The sequence below is a fragment of the Lactuca saligna genome, chromosome 9 (assembly GCF_052625555.1).
Source record: "Lactuca saligna cultivar CGN05327 chromosome 9, ASM5262555v1, whole genome shotgun sequence".
NCBI lineage: Eukaryota > Viridiplantae > Streptophyta > Magnoliopsida > Asterales > Asteraceae > Lactuca > Lactuca saligna.
In genome coordinates, this window is record NC_136425.1 from 192,241,293 (window position 1) to 192,262,374 (window position 21,082).

At 38.0% G+C, this 21,082-nt stretch overlaps 1 protein-coding gene across 1 annotated transcript; it reads left to right on the plus strand.

The window, feature by feature from the left end:
• Nucleotides 1–9,440: 9,440 nt before the first annotated feature.
• Nucleotides 9,441–12,695, plus strand: LOC145015589 (uncharacterized). The gene is made up of 5 exons (XM_078974061.1): nt 9,441–10,725; nt 10,939–11,379; nt 11,529–11,705; nt 11,909–12,009; nt 12,142–12,695. Exons 1-5 carry the CDS (start codon nt 9,697–9,699, stop codon nt 12,584–12,586), a joined length of 2,193 nt encoding a protein of 730 aa, XP_078830187.1. The 5' UTR covers nt 9,441–9,696; the 3' UTR covers nt 12,587–12,695.
• Nucleotides 12,696–21,082: the final 8,387 nt, after the last annotated feature.

Sequence of the window (21,082 nt, forward strand, 5' to 3'; positions counted from 1 at the left end):
CAAGAAGGTAGTGATTGATTATGTTTTATTCTGGTATGTCATTACCATTGTTTCGGTGATGACTAGTAAGATGGTTGTTATTCCGACCCTTGTGGTCATGTCCAATTAGGGTCCGACTACGGTGAGTATGTTACGTGGTTCGGAGAACCAAGTTCGAATTAACATCTGATGTCAGTCAGAGGATTGAAGTCAATACGATCATTGGTATCGCACTCGTTGTTCATAAAGTTTGTAGCTAGAAATGCTACATGCTGAAATGTGATTATACCACATTAGAATATGAAGGAAGGTATATTCCATTATGGAATTTAACTTTAAAAAGACCAAGTCTAAGCGTCGCATCGTGCGATGAGAGGTCAGTAGAGCACGACCCATCGGTCTGTTACAATAGATAAAGGAAAGTATTTATCCCAAGAAGAAGAAGGAGTCCGCAATAAGGACTTATTTGGTAACTCGAAGGTTACGATTGAAAGTACAACATAGTACGATAAGCAGATGCAAGATTGGGCATCATTTTCGGTCAAGAAAGCCATAGAGTTAAATACTCTTTCGAGGAAACATGGATGTTACGATTATTACTTAGGATGAAGAGGTAATGTATGGAATCATTATCCAAGCCCTATTTTCATTGATGATTCCGGGACGTAATCATCCTAAGGGGGAGATAATTGTAACGCCCGTAGATCCGGGCTAGTCAATTTAGAGACGTTAAGCGTCAAAAATGACTTTTTAATAGAAGATTATTTAGAATGAATAATCTTAACTAAGGTGTAGTATATGTTACAAGAATTCCGTACATATAAAGAATGTTGAAATCCGAGTTATAACGAAGAAGTTATAACCTGTCGAAGTTTCGCGACAGAACCGGCACGACGCAACGCGGCGTAAATAATGAATTTATGATAGAGCGGGATTTGGCCTTAGCGATCTAAATGAAAGTTGTAGAATACGTTAAAACAAGAGCGTGCATAAAAAGAACGTCCAAATCTGACTTCGTATGAGGAAGTTATGATTTTTCTAAGTTTCAGCTTAACAGTATGCAACCCGAAACTCGAATTTTAGATCGAGTGATTTTTGGTCGAATCAATCTAAACGAGAATCGAAGATCTTGTTATTAGTAGTGCAATGATAAAAAGACAGACGAAAACGAACGTCGGATGAAGAAGTTATGAATTTATAACGGAGTTTTCCTGTCCCAGCCTACTAAAATAATATAATAAAAATAAAGTCAAAATTAGCCGACGGAGTCTAAATGAGAGTTGTAGATCGTAGTCTCACCTACGTGGGGATATAAAGAATGTCAAAAACGGAGCTCGTATGAGGAATATATGAATTTTTGAAGTTTATTGAATAATTAAAGTATTTAATTTAAATATAAATTCGATATTATCCGAAGGGGGGGGGGGGGGGGAGTCACCGGCCTTATCCACATTACGCCCAGCGTAATTCGAAGAATCAGTCCCTATATAAAGGGTGCGAGGGCAGCCGAGTTCCTTGCTCAATTTCTCTCATCTCTATCCTGTTTTACCTCGTTTTTCGTGCAAGAAATATCCCGAAGCCCCGGTATCATTCCCGAGCCCCGAAGCAAGTCTTGAAGCCCCACAGACCCCGAGAAGTAAAATTCTCGAGCCGAAGCTCTGCCCGCGAGAAGCCCGGTTTTTTGTGAAGATCTACCGAAGAATACTACTTCTACAAGCCGTAGTGTTGTGCGATCATCTTCTGATCAGGTGAGTGCATGGTCACTTTCTTCTAAAACATAAATATTAAGTATTTGCTATGAAATACGTGCTACGTGTATAATATTTTGTTGTTTATTTGAGATGATCGTGGAATGGATGAATTATATAAGTTTTAATGAGTTAAACTATATATATATTTTGTATCTAAAAATATGTTGGGTAGAACATGTGTAGATGAAGTTGTTGGTAGGTAATAAAAGATGGGTTGGACCAGGAGATAAAAGGATAAAGAGATAAACTTGTTTTAGATCTAGATGTATGGATCAGGTCAGGAGGTTAGTTTAAGATCCGAGAGTATGGATCAAATCAAGAGGTTAGTTTTAGATATGAGAATATGGATTAGGTAAGGAGGTAAATTTTAGATCCGGGAGTACGGATTATGTAATTTTGAATTATGTGTTAATACGATAAGGTATCATGCGTATAGTCCCTTTTAGGAACGTGATTTTTATACGTGTATTGATTAAAGTATGAAATATACATATGTATGTAAAGTATTTGTTATTGTCAGAAATACGGGTTAGATATATTTGATGATATACAACGTGCGAATCAGTTATGGTTCAATATGTGTTAAGATGTGAATATATGATATTATTACTTAAAACTATGTGTTAAGTATACACTAGTTGGCATTGCCTAAACGGAGTTAATATCGAAAATTGTTATAAGCATTGTAGGCTTGCCTAGTGATGGGTTAAGACTTAAATAAGGATGTTTAGTTCAATTAAGTTTGGACATTGGGTAGCCTCTTATTTAGAGTACGTGTGTTGTGAGATTGATGATCGGTGGAGTACGTCCTACGCACAGAATTACATTTTATGTATGAAGTCTTTTTCAAAGCTCTGTGTCTTGGGTGTTGCTTGTGCCAGGGTACTATTATGTTCTCGGGTACAATTCTTTCGCATACCAGAGTACTATAATGTGCCAGAAGTACTATCATGTACAAAGTCTTTTTGACAATTTTGTGTGTCGGTTACGGGAGCGTATGGGAATACTCTAGTAGTATTTCCCCATACTTTTATTTTGTGAGAGCTTTGGAGTCAGCGTTTCTTTTATGAGGTGATCGGCCGAGCTTCATATGTCAGCGTTTTCTTTCACGTAGTAATTAAGGGAACTTCGTAGACTGCCTAATAAAGTGTGTCGATAATAGACCACTGCTAGGTATGTCTGGTGTTATATTGTTGGATAGGGTGCGTCTGGGGGTGAAATACCTCATGTATTCAGGCCACTATGTAGCACATGGTTCTTGGTACGTATTCTTGTATTTAATTATGTTAATGATTTACAATTTTGGCCTTGGACTCGGCGAGTCGAAGGACTGACTCGTCGAGTAGAAGCGGGATGAGATGCGGAGTTTAAGTTGCGGACTCGGCGAGTCAGGTCTCGGACTCGGCGAGTCAGGTCCTGGACTCGGCGAGTGGCTGCTGTTTGGACAAAAACCCTAATCCAGGGGTTTGCACCATATTTAAACGACCTTATGCAGCCTCCATCACTCCTTTATGCTCCCAAACACCCTTCACTGAAACCCTATCCGTTTTTGAAGCAATTTAGGCCTTGTTGGTGGATTTTGGTGCTTGTGATCTAAAGAAGGAAGGAGAGAAGCTTGAGGAAGCAAGTAAAGATCAACGGAACCTGAGTTTGTGCACCTTCTTCAGCTCATTGAAGGTAAAAAGTTGTGATCTTGCTCATTCATTTGTTAGATCCCTCTTTGGGGAGGTTTAGGGCTTTTATGAGTCATTTTTGGTGGCCAACCATGTTTGCAAACATGGTTGGGGGTTTAAGCTTCTGAATCACATCATGAAAGGAGTCACTATGCAAATTTGGGTTCTTTTGCACCCATGAAAGGTCCCATGTGCCATATGAGCTTGTTTTATGTCCTTTTGAGCTCAAAGTCCCATGCAAGCACGTAAAGTTTGTAACTTTACGTGCTAGATCGATTGTAGAAGCTTGGATCTATCTTTTGATCAAAGGATGTACATCATAAAGCAAAGATTTAGGGAATGGACATGACCAACTCGGCGAGTCTAGGGGGTTCTGTCCCATTCTGTTGAGGGTCGAAAGGACCCAGTTGAGTGTGGAAAGGTTTAAGGGGGTCTCCGGGGAGTGACCCAACGTTCTGGACTAAGTCTTTAATCTGAAAGTTCATGGGACTCGGCGAGTGCACGAAAGTGCTCGGCGAGTCCAAGGCAATATTCATAGAACTCGACGAGTTGTTCATACAACTCGGCGAGTCGAGGACAGAACGTGTTTATCGGATGAAGATTAACTCGACGAGTTGTTCATACAACTCGGCGAGTCGGATGAAGGACCATTGAGTATCAGTTAGGAAGTGAACTCATCGAGTCAATGCCTAACTCGACGAGTAGAGACGGGAGTAAGGGAAATCGACTGGATATGGACTCGGCAAGCCAGGTCAACTGGAAGTTGACTTTGACTTTGACTTGACTTTGGTTTGGAATCGTTCAGGGGTAAAATAGTCATTTTACCCTGGGAATAGTATCAATGTCTGATTAAGTGTTTTATGGAAATATAGCTGGAGGATCACCGGAGAAGCAGTCAGACATTTGCGGATCAACTTTTCAGCATCCAACCTTTCGAGGTGAGTTACCTTCCAGTAGGGGTGGGTCTAAGGCCACAATGTCGGCCCACCAAGTAAGAGCATTTTAGAGGATGATTGTATTTGTGATAATTATCTTTGTATGGATACATGTTTGGTTATGAGATATGTCTGTATGATATGTTACGTGTATGATTGGGATAGTTTTCCCCTGACAGTGGTCCCTAGGACCGAAGGGTAGTTCAGTACTCAGATATGCTTGATTGCATGCTTATACCTTGTTGTTGTATGCTATTAGTAGGGGGTGGAATAGACCCCAATTACCGGTTGAAAGATACCGATGATGATTACCGGTTGTAAGATACCGATGAGGACTACCGGTTGAAAGATACCGATGATGATTACCGGTTGAAAGATACCGACGGTATTGTTTGGTATGTGGTATGATGGGGGAACTCACTAAGCTTTGTGCTTACGGTTTCAGTTTTTGGTTTCAGGTACCTCTTCGTCTAAGGGGAAGGAGTCGGCGGCGTAGCATGACATCACACACACATATGATTTTCCACACGAAGTTTTCTGGGATTGTACTCTGATATGATATCTGTTTATGACATGGGTTTCGCACATGATACATTGTTTTATGAACTGATGTGTTGGCACAGTATTTTCTAATGAATGCTTTTATGAAATAAATAATTAAAATGAAATTTTTGGGCTTGAATTTTGGGATGTCACACTGCTAGGCGAAGTTCGATGCTGGGATAGGTAGAGTCTGGGGGTATAATACCTCATGATAGTTGGACCATGCCTAGGCATTGTTATCTAGATAACTACCCCTGACTTAACTGTCTTGTGGTTCTTTCTTTTACGAACAAAGGTTCGTGGTGAAACTTATTCCATTCCTCTCATTTGATGTCTTTATTAATCCTCATTTGCTGCCAGGGAATTTCCGAAGCAGTTTCGTCAGTTTGTTGTTCATATCGATTCCTTAGGCTAGATCTCGTAAGATCATAGTATAGGGTCAGTATGTGGGGATCGACGGGATGGGATAGATTGTTTTAGAAATATGATTTATATGTGTTAATAATATTAGTGGTTTTGCAGGATCGAGATATACATTATTATCACGTGGTTTGAACTAAGAGCTTTCGTACTCTATGTTCCTTAGGTGATTGAGTTCACCAAGGATATTTGAACTAAGTGTTCACTAGATGTTTGAACTAAGTGTTTATTAGGTGTTTTTGAACTAAGTGTTCATTAGGTGTTTTTGAACTAGGTGTTCACTAGGTATTATTGAACGGAGTGTGTTCAATGGGTGTTCTAGAACTAGGTGTTCATTAATTATTTTGAACTGCGTGTTCACCAGAGGTAATCTAAGAACCATGGTAGCACTAGACTTTGTGCTAATTCCTTAGGGCAATTCTTAGGAATGAATGGGAGAAGGGTATTCGGTTCTTAGGGTAAATCTTTATGAAATAAAGGAAGATAATGGGGGTGGGTAATTGGATTGATTGTTTGATAATTAAATATAATAATTATATTATTGTGGGTTGAAAACCCTATATGATCACCAGACTCCCAAGCCTGACCCACTCAGTTTTCTTTGCATTACAGATAATGGCACAAGAGTATAAGTTGGTGGACTTGACGAGAGATTTTGGATTATAGGCCAGTAGTTATGAATAACTGTTGTAAGGTCTATTTTGTTTTGTTTACGCTTTTGGTCTGTATTGAACATGACATCCCAAGATTTTGTTATATAATGAAAATACATTTCTTTAAAGAAATGCTTTGATAATTTTTATCATATTTTGTTTTGGGAACAAATTCCGCAACTGTTTTCTTTAAAAGATTACTCTGATTTTAAAAACAAAGCATAAACAAATCGGTCTTTTCTGGCCGTGAAATTGGGGATGTCACAATTGTTTATTTCTTCTACTTGTGGTACTTTATGTGTTGACACGTTGATGGATGTCGGGAGACTCACAAATCACCTGGTTTGGATAAAGGGAGCAGTTAAGGGTTGTTAGGAGTATCATTCATGCATCGGAAAGTCTCTGTGGAATGTTTGCATTATAAATCTCGTTTGTTTGCAAGTTGTTATTAGGGGTTCGATTATCAAGATTGGGTATCGGTTATGGAGTCTCGAATCATAAAGTTCTTGGTGAATGTAACAAGTGATTTTCCAGGTGGGGGTACACCTGAGTTGATAAGGATTGGAGGCAAATATGAATATTCTTGGATTTCTTATCTTTGCTCATAGGAGCAGTGGTTGGAAATGGCGTGTTAGGGAGTCAAGTGTTCATTAAAGGCTTTTGGTTAATATGATGGATTTGGAATTGGTGGAAAATTCATGATTGGTATATTTGAGTCCTTTTCCGAGTGTTTGGTAGTGATCATACTCAAAGGCAAGGGGAGGATTTAATGAATGTTTGAATGTCAGTTCTAGAATATGTGTTTGAAGTTTAGATCTGATGGGTTCCCGATCTCGAGAGGCAGATTGTTTGATATGGGTTGGTGATTGTAGTTGAGAGACCCTAACCCTGTGGTTCTCGCTAGAAGTTCGGTTTTATAACTAGGAAGTTCTAGATCATGTTGGCGTTGTGTGTGCTTCTTTGTAGCGGTTAATGGATGAGGATCACATTAGGAGTTGTCATGGTATTGATGTATTAGATGTTTTCATCAACAAGTCATGGTTAATGTGATGGTATATTGGGTTGAGGAGATCCAGTCATGTTGAAGGCTCTATATTTGGGTCAACCTGCGTGGAGATCACGGAAGTTTAGGCTTCGGATTCAACAACAACGTTGGTTCGTTAGTAAAAGGATCAGTGGTGTTCACAGTTATGGTGTAGGGCGACGTGTTTGGTTCCCAGGTGGGTGATAAGGAGTGATTTCGAGGACAAAATCCAATTTAAGTAGGGGAGAGTTATAACGCCCTATACCGAATCATTTCCTATGTGGGGGTGTTGACCCGAAGGCCGAGTATCATCAGGCTTAGGGCCTTTGAGGAAAAGAGATTTAGACTCATTTTGGGTGTGGGTAATGTAACTTAGCCTGGTGGTTCTCGCTATTTCCTTCGACATTTTGGGTGGCAAAAATAGAAGCTTTGTAAGTGTAAATTAGGAGAAATTAGGAATTACGGAGATGGGGAAGTGATACAGGGAAAAAAAGGAGTGGAGCGGCTGTTTGGCTGAAAGAAAGGAGGGTTTTATTTAGGTCTAGGAGAGAGAGAGAGAGAGAGAGAGATTAAATTTTATTTTTTCTTTTAAAAAATAATAGAAAAACCTCATAAATGGTCCCTAAGTAGTGAAATGATGAAAGTGCCCTTTACCTAACGGACAAATACTGACGGAGTTAGCCATAAGAATTAAACCTTAAAAGTTTTGAAACCACAAGGACTATCCGTGAGGTTTTTTAAAGTTAGGGACGAAACTTCAGATTTTGTGACACTACAGGGACCGTTTATAAAGTTTGTCTTATTTAAATGAAGAAGTTTCGGTTTTGGTCAATGCAATCCGGTCACGCTCCTCTCCCCCAAGTAGCTTCTACCAAATCTTTCTCTCTCATCTAATCAAGCTCCAAACGAGACCCTCATAGTGAGCCCCTTAGCGAGCAATAGGAGGCGATGTTCCGATTCCATTAACAATTGTAGCGACTCCATTTAGCGTACCCACTCCGAACAACCTTACAACCATAAATAAGATAAAAATGCATTTTAACCCAACAAATTTTTTCGAATGAATGAATGTTATATATATATATATATATATATATATATATATATATATATATATATATATATATATATATATATTCCTGGGTATGCCAACTTTTTTCTGATTTAAGAAGTCCATTCCAAATTTTTTAAGGTGTACATAAGATAAAAGAGTAGAATCGGTGGATGAGTAGATCCGTTGACTTTATAGACTATCTAGTCCAACTTTAGATTTAAGGGGTGTTAAGACTTAGTTTTCACGGTCCAAAAGTCGTTTTTAAAAAAGTTACAAAAAGACATAATTTCTCAATTTCCTTTAACTTTTCTAAAAAGTTCATTTTGCATGTATAAAAACTCAATTTTTTTTTTTTAAAGGACCTAAAACCAAGCAAACACACCTAAGTCGAAGAAGAAACTACCCTCTTATCCGACGTCACCCAATTCTCCGGCAGAGCTCCCTTCTCCGGCGACGCATATTGCTCAGGCGATATCTCCAGTTCCGGCTGTCAGTTTTCTATGGTGGCGATTTGGGGATTTGTCTCTTCCTCCAGGTAAAGTAATCCATTGCTTGGTTACTAAATCGCAAACATAGTAAACCAGAGATCCAAATAAAAAACATAGAATCAAACCATTGTTGAAACCTAAGATTTTGAATTGATCAGACTGTTGTTGTTCTTCGAAAGTAGAGAGAAAAAGACAGAATTTTGAGAAATTGTAAGCTTCGAGACGAAATACTCAAGAACATCTTTGAGATGACGATGCGGTCTCGGTGAGCAGACGTGAGAAGTAGAAACGGGAAAATGTAGGTTGGGAAATTAGGGCTCGCCATTGATTGCAAACACATTTGAACCTAAAAGCTGATTTCAGGGGCAATCTTGAGAGGATTTCGAGAAGGAGAATCATGGAGGTTATGAAGACTGTATGTAAACGTATGAGCAAGGAGAATTGATCATTTGAAAAGAGGGTTTACTTGTGTTGAATTGGTTGGTGTGATTACCTGAGATTGGGAGTGTTTTCTCTTTCTTGAATAGGTGATTTGATCACCCTCGTCGAGTTGATTGCTTGAATAGGTGAATCTGATGACAAAGGGTGCTACAATACCCTTTACTAAGCGTTCAGGTTCAACTCATCAGCATCTATCCTACGTGGCATGCCGCTAATATAAGGTTAAAGAAATTTTTGAACGGGTGATAGTCGAGTTAGTTCCCCTAAAATAAAATTTTAAAACAAATAAAAAAGTTATAGGGTTAAAATGACATTTTTCCAGTTATATTATATATATATATATATATATATATATATATATATATATATATATATATATATATATATATATATATATATATATATATATATATATATATATATATATATATATGTGTGATTAGGATACCTCACCTAACCCACTGAATTTCATGGATGCCTTCTGTGGTGCCTATTGCTTCCAACATTTCAATTGGAATTTTGCTTCCACACATTTTCATGGAAGCCGCCTCCTCATCATCCTAGCCATGAGCCCATGACCCACCCCACCCAAAAAAAAATGTAAAAGGCTAGCTAGCACCCCACCCAAATTTCATAATTTCAGTAGATTAGATCTACATGAATCTCCTTCCAAGTACTGCTGCACTTGCAATTGCTTCCAGTACCATTTCGATTTGATCAACAAATAATGGTATAATGGAGGCCTTTCTGGAAGAGACCCAACATCTTAAAATCCAACTGGAAGAGATAAAATCAGCTACCAACAACTTTGATGACAACAAGGTGATTGGAAAAGGTGGATTTGGGAAGGTGTACAAAGGAGTACTCTCTCACTCTAAGGTTGCTTTTAAACGTTTAGATCGTAAGCATGGACAAGGAAACCCCGAGTTCTTGAAAGAGATCCTGACTCTTTCCCGTTACACACATGAAAATCTCATCTCTCTCCTGGGATTCTGTGATGAAGATGATGAGAAGATCCTTGTGTATGAGCATGCATTTCACGGAAGTCTGGATCGCCACTTAAGTTCCACCAGTCTCACCTGGTGGAAACGCCTCAAAATATGCCTCACGGCCGCAAAAGGGCTGTGCTACCTTCATGATCCCAATGGGGAAGAACCTCAAAGAGTCATTCATCGAGATATAAAAAGCTCCAATATTCTACTGGATGAGAGTTGGAATGCTAAAATTTCTGACATGGGATTGTCGAGAATAGCATCTACTAATCAGAAGCACAGCTTTCTTGCCACCAATGTTGTAGGTACGTATGGGTACATAGATCCACTTTATATGGAGACGTATTTCCTAACAAAAGAATCAGATGTATACTCTTTTGGAATGGTCTTATTCGAAGTGTTGTGTGGGAGACTATGCTTTGAATATAACAATGGTCATTTTTTGAGCTTGTGGCCAATGTGGAAAAAAAACTATGAAGAGAAGAAACTAGATCAGATTATCTTTGAAGATATGAAGGTACAGATGAATCTGAGTTCCTTGGAAAAATTTTCAGACATTGCTTATCGGTGTCTGCAGAAATCTCGTGAAGAACGACCAAAGATGTCTACTGTTGTGGAAGAACTTGAGGTAGCACTTCATATTCAGAAGACAGAAGGACCAGTGGACTTTGAAGAGATGATTAAAACTTCAGTAGCTCCTCAGGTCTATGAATCCAAAGAGGAACTACGGATGCTTCTCTACATAGGGATGTTGGTTAACGACGGAAAAACGGTAATTAGCCATGCCGTTTTTTTATTTCTTATTTTCATTTATTTTATAAATGGTAAATTGTAATTCGTGATTTGTAAAATGTTTTTCATATGATTAGAAACACATTTTGACTAGATTTATGCATTGGGCCACAAACAACTCTCTACTAGATGAGATCTCATAAATGTTTGATCAGTGTATTCATGTCCTAACTTGAGGTTTTTTAATGGACAGTGGTTTTCGTTAAACAAGAATGGTGAACATTGCGAAATGATATCTGCAGCAGAATGTTTGATTCCTATTCTCCCTCCATCTCCCAGCTATTCATCTTCCCGCATATTTCCAGCAAACTACAGTGCACCATCTGTTTGGAGATTCAAAATGCACGTCAAACCACGACTTTTGTCACCACATGTCACATACGCAGTAAACCTTGTGTTCGATATTATTGACCACAAAAGTACGGACCTACTTTTATTCCTCAATTATAAATTGGCCGAGGAGATATACTATTCGACTTCATACTTAGCATATAAGAGAGAAGGTGGAAGGCTCATGACTACATTGTATCAGTTTACTAGCGTCAAGAGAAGTGCTGATCTTAATATCACGTTTGATTGCCAGCAACATGAATTGAGAGTAGAAGGCATCGAGTTTCATCCCATTGAGAGAGTAGTAAGCCCACAAATATTCTGTTTTTTTCTTTGTGTTTCAAACATTCTTAGCGTGAGTTAGATTGATGGTATCAAATAGAAGAAGTTAGTTATTTGAAGAATACGAGTTTTTGTAGTATATCAAAATGTAATGTGTATTTTATATTATAGGTAGAGAAACAAGAGGATGAGGAGGTGGATATGCCAGACACATATTGGGAACAAAAATTACCATGTGATTATAAAGACATAATCAGGCTGGCAAAAGATAGTCATGTGCAATGGACAACAAAGAAGGAACTCTACTCCATTCTTTGCAAAGGGATCCTAATCAATAATGGTGACGAGGTACATTTCCTATCTTTTCTCATATATACGTAGTTGTTTGTAAGATACATGTGATGTCCAAGATTGTTTCTCAAAAAAAGTACTTATTGGACAGTATATGAGATACACTAACAGTCTAACACTGAACATGGTTCTACCGCTTCAAAGGGATGAACTCCAGTATAGTATGTCAATCTAAATACTCACACAATTATGGTTCACAGTGGTTCTCCCTTGCCAAAAATGGGAAGAAATGTCATATGTTACCAGCAAGAATGGTTTTGCGAAAATCAGAGTGGAGTTGGAGGTCTTTACCTGAATCAAGGTTCTTTCTCTATCTTTCACCTAGTTTTCTTGTAGCTACGAGCCATGTCACGTGTAACATATATAGGCGTCTTGTAGCTCAAATTTGATTGTTAACAAGGTTATCTTTCCTAAACACAATCTTTTTTTGCAGATTTAAAGAAGTGGCTTTTTGTACTCAAAAAACCTTTTCGATAACCTGCACTTCCAAAATATTGTCACCCTATACAGGATATGCATGTTATCTTGTTTACAAGATACAAACAAAGAACTCTAATGTTGGGCAAGTTGTGGAAGTGAGTGATCATGGTTGGATCAGAAAGAGTGCAAAGTATGATCCACAGCATATCCTTTTGTTTTTGCCTGAAACCCCGATTATTAGACGAAAGGTTAATGACAATAACACCCAAAACCTATTAAAGAGAACTAAAATGAAAGGTGTTCCACAACGAAGGAACGATGGTTGGATGGAAGTACAAGTAGGGGAATGTCAAGCCCCTTATACTACTACTCACAAAATGGATCTTTATCTCAACCTTAAGTCTTTCTCGAGGATTAGAGGGCTTATGGTGCAGGGAATTGAGTTTAAAGTCATTTAGGTTCTCTAACTTATGATTGGAAATGAACTGATTGTAATAATGAAGTTTGCTTTGCCATTGTTGAATTGATACCTATGGTGATGATTGGTCCATAGTTTCTTCTTTTTCATATCTTGGCAATTGTGTATTTCCTATATCCTTACATTTATGTAAGAATAATGACCTAATCATGGTCATGTTGTTCTAGACACAAATTGAACTCAACCTCTTCTGGAAGGAGCTTCACACAAGCAGTAAGTAATTCATGATGATATTAACTAAAATTTCACGTTAGGCCTTTTAGAGTTGGTAACTATATGATTGTTTTCAGCAAAACTCATAAGTTAATTTTTTTTTTCTTGAACTCTTTAATTTCATTGAACTGTGAATTTTGTATGAACACCTGTATGTTTGGATGGGTATTGATAGTAAAATATTCTCCATAATGATCCTGTATGTTTGGATGGCATTGATAGTAGAATATTTTCCATACTGATCCTCTCTCGTTAAATGGAAATTATGGAATTATATAAACATAATAAAAATATAAGATGGGCCAAGCTATGCAACGTGGTCCGAACACATTAGAGTTGAAAGTAGATCTTAGTTTGTTTATGAGATGTGATCGGGATAGTATTTGATGTTTGTGGTTGACCAATTCTAGAAAAATTATATTATGAATTCTCTTTTTGTCTATAAGGTTGGTAAATTTATCTCCACCGCAGATCACGATGATGTGAGATGTTATCATGATGGTGCGGTGAAACATCACATGTTGTGCGGTGCTTTGTAGCTATTTTAAAAAATAATCCTTAAATATTTTTAAATTTATTTGATATTTTGATTTAGGTTTTGAATTTAACATCATATTTGAATTAACAAAATAATATATTATATTGATAATTCAAAATGTTTGCAATATAATAATATTTTATATTTAATAATATATATATATATATATATATATATATATATATATATATATATATATATATATATATATATATATTTTGAAGGTTGAAAAAGTACGAGGTTTCAAATGCACGACATAAAAAGGAAAATGCTTGTTTTATAGTATAGTATTGTTAGCACAATAAAAATATGTTGGATCTTTTGTTTAGTCCTTTAGGTAGGTTACCTCTAAATAGATTTCTTATTTATAGTCTTATTACATTATTTGTAATACACAGTTCTCTTTCAATAATAAACTTTAGCCTTTTTTCTCTTTAAATTCTTACTAGTTTACATGATATTAACGTTATTTCAATCATTCGTTTTGTGATTGTTTGGGGCGACTTGTGTGTGAGGTTGTGGCATTCTGGAGATAGATTTTCGGTATGATTTTCTGATTTGTTTATGTATTCCCTTTGCTTTGATTTTATTGATTTTGAGGTTTTGATTGTCGCTGTTATTTTCGTTCATCTTATTCTGATTTGATCGATTCTCAGAGTTGCATCTCATTAAAAACTGAGGTGTGATTGGTTTAATCGCGTCAAGATTTATGACCGAAAGGGTTCTTCGTGGTGTGACTAGTGAAATTACAACAAGATTTACAATTGAAAAGGTTCTTCGCGGTGTGACCGATGAAATCGCGACATGTTTTTTGTTCGTTGTTTCACTGTTCATCAACTCAACACTGTTCATCGCTTGGTATTGTTCGTCGTTCGTCCGTTTTGATTATTGTTCGAAGTTTGTTTGTTTGGTTGTTGTCTGTATTTGTTATTGTTAGTACCAGGTCCCTTTCAACATGTCAGGTAGGTTAAACTAAGGTTTATTCTACAACTAGGTGTGAGACCCGTATATTACATAGGTTAATTTAAAAAAAAAATTAAATTGTAAACACTAAATATTTTTTAACATAAAACATTAAAATAAGAAAGGAAGAAACGTATTCATTGCAATTTAATATCATATATATATATTATATTTAATACTTTACATATATAAGTATACGACTTTAATTTTAAAAATCGAAATTAACCAGAAAGTGATAAGTGGATAATATTTATTTCAAAAATACCACAAAATGACATGTGTCAAAACTCATGAAAGATTGACAAATGACAAATTTATTTTCATTTATTAGGGATGATTTATGATTTATTTATTTAAAAAAAATCTACTTTATAGAAATTATAGTTGATTTTTGAGAAAATGACGTAAAGGTAATTAAGTTTCAAATCCCTACAAAAAATACCAGTGAAGTTTACCCTGATAAAAAAAATACCAATGAACTAACGAATCTGTTAAAAAAAATACAATCTAACTTTCTATTTGTTCTTAATTTTCCATGTGGTAACCGCCTAACCGAGTATTCTAGGGTAAGGGTTAATTTGTCTTTTATTTTTCTAAGGATGGTGATTTCGGATGAAATGGGTGGGTAAGAAGATGGTAGTGGCGGTATTGAAGGTAGTGTATGGTTTGTTGGTGGTTGCTGGTTACGGTGGGTATAAGGGTAGTTCTTGATGTTAGTATGATGAGGGTGCAATGGAATGGCATGATAGTTAACCGGTTCTTGGTGATGTAGGTGGTATAAGGATGACGGAGAGGGTGTGTAATGTCACACCCCAAAACCGAGAACGGCGGAAAACGTTCCGGGGTGGAGGACGTCATGTACAGTATCATAACAATGCATAATAGTAAAAACAAGCAACAACATCCATTGCATTAATATAGTAATTGTAATACAAACGTGTTCTGTATAGTTTGTTAGACACCAAAAAGTATAATAAAAATAAAGAGGAGTCTTGTATGTGCTCCGTCTTCTCAAAAGCTGCATCTGTACCTATCTACCGATGACCTGAGAATACAAGTTATTTTGAAAACGAGTATCAGCATAAAGCTGGTGAGTTCATAAGCATTTAGTGTCATTGCTTGTATAAAAGTGTTTTCAATCGTGTAATATAAAAGTTGTTATCAAGTTTGAAAATAGTATGAATCTCTAGAAAATCCTATATTTTCTAGTAAAAGTAGTCTTCTGCCAAGACTTGATTATTTGTAGGTTCGATCCTTTGAGTGTGTAAAAGTTTTCTCAATGAGACTCTCAGTATTAAAAATATAGTTTCGGACTTCATTCATGTAAAGTAATTGGGAAGATAATGTTTTATTCCAGCAGTGTACTGCCGGCTGAGTGGAAAAATAAACTGTAGACTCTAGGTAGTGATAAGTATATAATACACCGCTAGGAGTCCGTTTTACCTTTATTTCTTAATTTGTTATTTTAGGGATCCGAATGTGAACTTATTGATGGGTTTTGAGCATTCTAACACTTCCTAAGTGTACATGCAACCCTAATAACCTTGGATCTATGTTTGTCTAATTTGTCATGCAAAGTTGATTTCCATGACCCATGGGTTTGTAACTCCCATGGAGCATCCATGGAGCATCCTATGGGTGGAACCCAACTTGATGATCCATGGAACCTTTTAGTCCACTATACAAGATATGGATGATTTACTTAATCAACCCATATATTTAATTAGTTATCTTTTGATCACTTAATTAATTCTAAATTAATTCTTGATCAAACTAATCAAATAATATTATTAATATATTAGAACTTATAATATATTAATAATCTCCAAGCGTTATTTCTCTCATTTAGTTTATCCAATTGCATGGTGCCATGCAACCCAAATGGACCATGCCGGGTCGGGTCAAGTACATACCAGAAATAGTTATGGACTTAGACACCTTATCCAACAGTCTCCCACTTGGATAAGTCTAGTAACTATTACTGCAAGTATGACTTCAGGAACCGATCGGCAATCGTAGCTCTTTACAAGGTTTCTCGAAACTTGAGAAGATGATGGTACGCCATTTAAGATAAGTGATCATATAATCCTCTGTTCTAGATATCAGTCGGACAAATACATGGAACAATGTCTTACTTATTGTCCAACATTTGTTTCCCGATTTCCGATTTGTTTGACAAAGAACTTTATTGAACACATCAATCTAGTTCTGACCGGGCCCGGTACATAGGTCAAAACAAAATCATCGAGGGGCCCAGATATCAGCTTCTAATCCAAGAAGGAACAGATAAACTTCGACTCATATGTTTGTTCTACTACTTATTGAATTACACATAAGAGCACGATTTTATAACATCGAGTTACCAATGCGTTTTTCGTACAATCAATGCATAACCAACTCGTAAGTAACAAATCATATCTCTAGGTCTAAAGACTTATATGATATTACCGTCTCACGATCACTCGAGATAGAATTCCATGAAGTGATTCCAGTGAGCGTGGGTTGTGTCCAATGCTCAGAACTTATGAGCACTCATGATTGTTGTAGCCTTGTCCCAGACCTCTACAATCAAACATGACAGTCTTGATTCATACCTACTTCCGACATATGACCGACTGTGGAGGTTTGAATAATATGTTAAACCAAACAAAATTATTCTGGAAGTCAAAACATGCAAAAGAAATATAGTAAACGATCGACAAGAGATAGCAACACTTTACTCATAAATAAAACACTTTTATTCATCATCAAATGTCAATTACACTTTACAAATTTCAAGATTATCTAACTACTAAATCTAATATCATCCTTCAGCCCTATGCTCCGAGCATGCTGGAGATGCTTAACCCGAGTCAGTCCCTTCGTGAGGGGATCTGCTGGGTTCTCATCCGATGATACCCTCTTTGCCACGAGGAGTCCTTCTTCGATCCGATGTCTGATGAAATGGTATTTTCTGTCGATGTGTCTGGATCTCCCGTGATCCCTTGGTTCCTTGGCTAAGGCAACAGCACTTTCACTATCACAGAAAATTTCCATCGGCTCTTTAATAGCTGGTACAACTCCAAGGTCTCCAATGAAGTTCCTCAGCCATAACGCCTCCTTTGCCGCTTCGCTAGCTGCAATATACTCTGATTCACAAGTAGAATCTGCCACTGTCTCTTGCTTGGAACTCTTCCAAGAAATTGCTCCTCCATTTAGGGTAAAGATCCAGCCCGACTGAGAGCGAAAGTTATCCCTATCAGTCTGGAAGCTAGCATCACTATACCCTACAACTCTCAAGTCATCACTCCCACCGAGGGTAAGGACCCAGTCCTTAGTCCTTCGTAGGTACTTGAGAATATTCTTTACCGCAATCCAGTGTGCCTTGCCAGGGTTCCCCTGAAACCTGCTAACCATGCTCAAGGCAAAGGCTACATCAGGTCGAGTACACGTCATAGCATACATGATCGAACCTACAGCCGAAGCATAAGGTAATCGACTCATTTCTGCTATCTCAGCCTCAGTGCTAGGGCTTTGTGTCTTACTCAGCTTGGCGCTACTCTGGATGGGCAACTCTCCTTTCTTGGAGTTTTGCATTCTGAATCTCTTCAGAATCTTCTCCAAGTAGGTACTTTGACTAAGTCCAATTAGTCTTTTACTCCGATCTCTCAAAATCCTTATCCCCAGAATATAGGCAGCTTCACCAAGGTCCTTCATAGCGAAACACTTTCCAAGCCAGGACTTTACTTCCTGCAAGGTTGGAATGTCGTTTCCTATGAGTAGTATGTCATCCACATACAATACCAAAAAGCTAACTATACTCCCACTAGCCTTGACATATACACAAGATTCATCTTCACTCCTAGAAAAGCCAAATTCCTTGACCTTTTCATCAAAGCAAAGATTCCATCTGCGAGGTGCTTGCTTTAATCCATAAATGGATTTCTCAAGCTTACACACTCTATTAGGGTACTTGTTACTGACAAAACCCTCTGGCTGACTCATGTAAATATCTTCAGCCAACTTCCCATTAAGGAAAGCGGTTTTGACATCCATTTGCCAAATTTCATAGTCATGAAATGCGGCTATGGCTAACAGAACCCGAATAGACTTAATCTTGGCTACCGGAGAAAAGGTCTCATCATAGTCCACTCCAGGAATTTGAGAGAAGCCCTTTGCAACCAGTCTAGCCTTATAAGTGTGTACTTTACCATCCATGTCGGTCTTCTTCTTGAAGACCCATTTGCACCCTACAGTCTTTCGACCTGGTACATTCTCAACCAAGTTCCAAACTTGATTGTCATACATAGATTGTATCTCGCTATCCATAGCCTCTTTCCATTTAGCAGACTCGGGGCCTGCCATGGCTTCCTCGTAGCTGTTAGGGTCATCCTGACTTACTAGTGTCTCATCACTAATAAGTGTCTCACCTTCTGCAGTAATATGGAATCCATAGTAATGCTCAGGTGCACTCCTAACTCTCATGGAACGTCTCAGAGGTACAGATTCGTCAATTGGTTCAACAGGAGTTTCCTCCTCAAGTTGAGGGCTAGAGTTTGAAGTTCCTTCACCACTTGACTCTTGAATTTCTTCAAGATCAACTTGCCTCCCTCTGTCTCCTTGGCTTATAAACTCTCTTTCTCGAAAGACTCCTCTTCTTGCTACAAAGACCACATTGTCACTAGGTCTGTAGAAGAGGTAACCAAAGGAATGATGTGGGTAGCCGATGAAAATACACCTCTCGCTTCGGGGTTCGAGCTTATCATGAGTCTCGCGTCTCACGAAAGCCTCGCAGCCCCAAATCTTGATGTGGTCTAGTTTAGGTACTTTACCAGTCCACATCTCGTGAGGAGTTTTGGCAACTTTCTTTGTAGGGACTAGATTAAGGATATGGGCGGCAGTCTCTAAGGCATACCCCCAGAATGATATTGGTAGCGAAGCTCGACTCATCATGGAACGAACCATGTCCAACAAGGTTCGATTACGCCTCTCAGCCACACCATTCAACTGCGGTGTCCTGGGAGGTGTCAATTGTGAGACAATCCCACATTCCTTTAGATAGTCGAGGAACTCTGAACTAAGATACTCACCACCTCGATCGGATCGAAGCATCTTAATGTTCCTGCCCAATTGATTCTCGACTTCCTGTTTAAATTCCTTAAACTTCTCGAAAGTCTCTGACTTATGCTTGATTAAGTAGACATATCCATATCTACTGTAATCATCGGTAAAAGTCAAATAATAACGATTAGCATCTCTTGTGGCATGTTTGAATGGTCCACACACATCCGTGTGTATAAGGTCCAACAAACCTTCACCCCTTTCACATGAGCCTGTGAAGGGTGACTTTGTCATTTTTCCAAGTAAGCATGATTCGCAACTATCATTTGACTTTAGGTCAAACGACTCCAAGACTCCATCCTTTTGGAGTTGGCCTATGCGTTTCTTGCTTATATGTCCAAGACGACAATGCCATAACGATGCTTTATCCAAGTTATTATTATTAGTAGAATCAATACACAAAACATTATTTCCTAAGTTATCTACAATAGATACAGCTTCATACACACCATCACAAGGTAATGCTTTAAAATAAAGTACATTATTAAAGAAAGCATTAATCGAACCAACTTCATTATCAAATGAAAAGGTGAAACCTTGTTTGTACAATGCATGAAAGGAAATAATATTTCTTGCCATTTCTGGCGAATAACAACACTTATTCAAATCTAAATTTAACCCACTACTTAGCGATAAAGTATAAACTCCAATCTTGGTGACAGGTGTAACTTTCCTATTCCCCATGATTAAGTTTATTCTTCCTTGCTCCACATTCTCACTTCTTCCTAGTCCCTGCAAGTCACAACAAATATGAATTCCGCAACCTGTATCAAGGACCCAAGATTTCGAATGGGATGAGTTATTAGAAATGATAGTGTAAATACCTGCATGGTTGGGTTTGACTTTCCCATCCTTTACATCTTGCTGGTACTTTGGGCAGTTCCGCTTCCAATGAGCTTTTTCGTGGCAATAGAAGCATTCAGCCTCTTTTGGGTCAGAAGAAGGAGTAATGAAACCTTTCTTGGTTCCACTTGAAGAAGAGCCATCAAGGGTCCGAGCCTTGGTACCCTTTGAAGATCTCTTTCTCTTCCTCCCTCGACTCTGCCCGATTGCCAAGACCGGATTTGTTTCTGGAGTAGGAGTGATAGCAACCGACTTCCCCTTAAGACCTGTTTCTGCGGTCTTGAGAAGTCCCTGAAGTTTGCTGAGAGTGACTTCTTCCTTGTTCATGTGATATGTCATGCGGAATTGATCATAGCACGATGGTAAGGAGTGCAAAATGATATCTATTGCACGCTCCTCAGGGAAGTTCACATTGAGCTTCAGCAACCGATCCACATACCTTTGCATTTTCTGCATGTGGCTCGTGACGGACTCTCCGTCCTTCATCATGGTTGTTATCATGGAGCAGATGACTTCGTACCTCTCTTGTCGTGCACTTTGATGGTATCTTTCCATCAAATCTTGGTGCATTTCATAAGGGTAGAAGTCTTCGTAAGACTTTTGGAGTTCAGCTGTCATGGTGGCTAACATGATGCAAGCCACCTTGGTTGCATCTCTTTCATGAGTATGAAAGTCAGCGATCTCCTGGGGAGTTGCAGTGGACTCGTCAATTTCCTTAAGCTCCTTGTCAAGGACATATTCTTTGTCCTCGTAGCGAGTAATCATCCTGATGTTTCTGATCCACTTATTGAAGTTGGATCCATCAAAGGTGACTTTCCC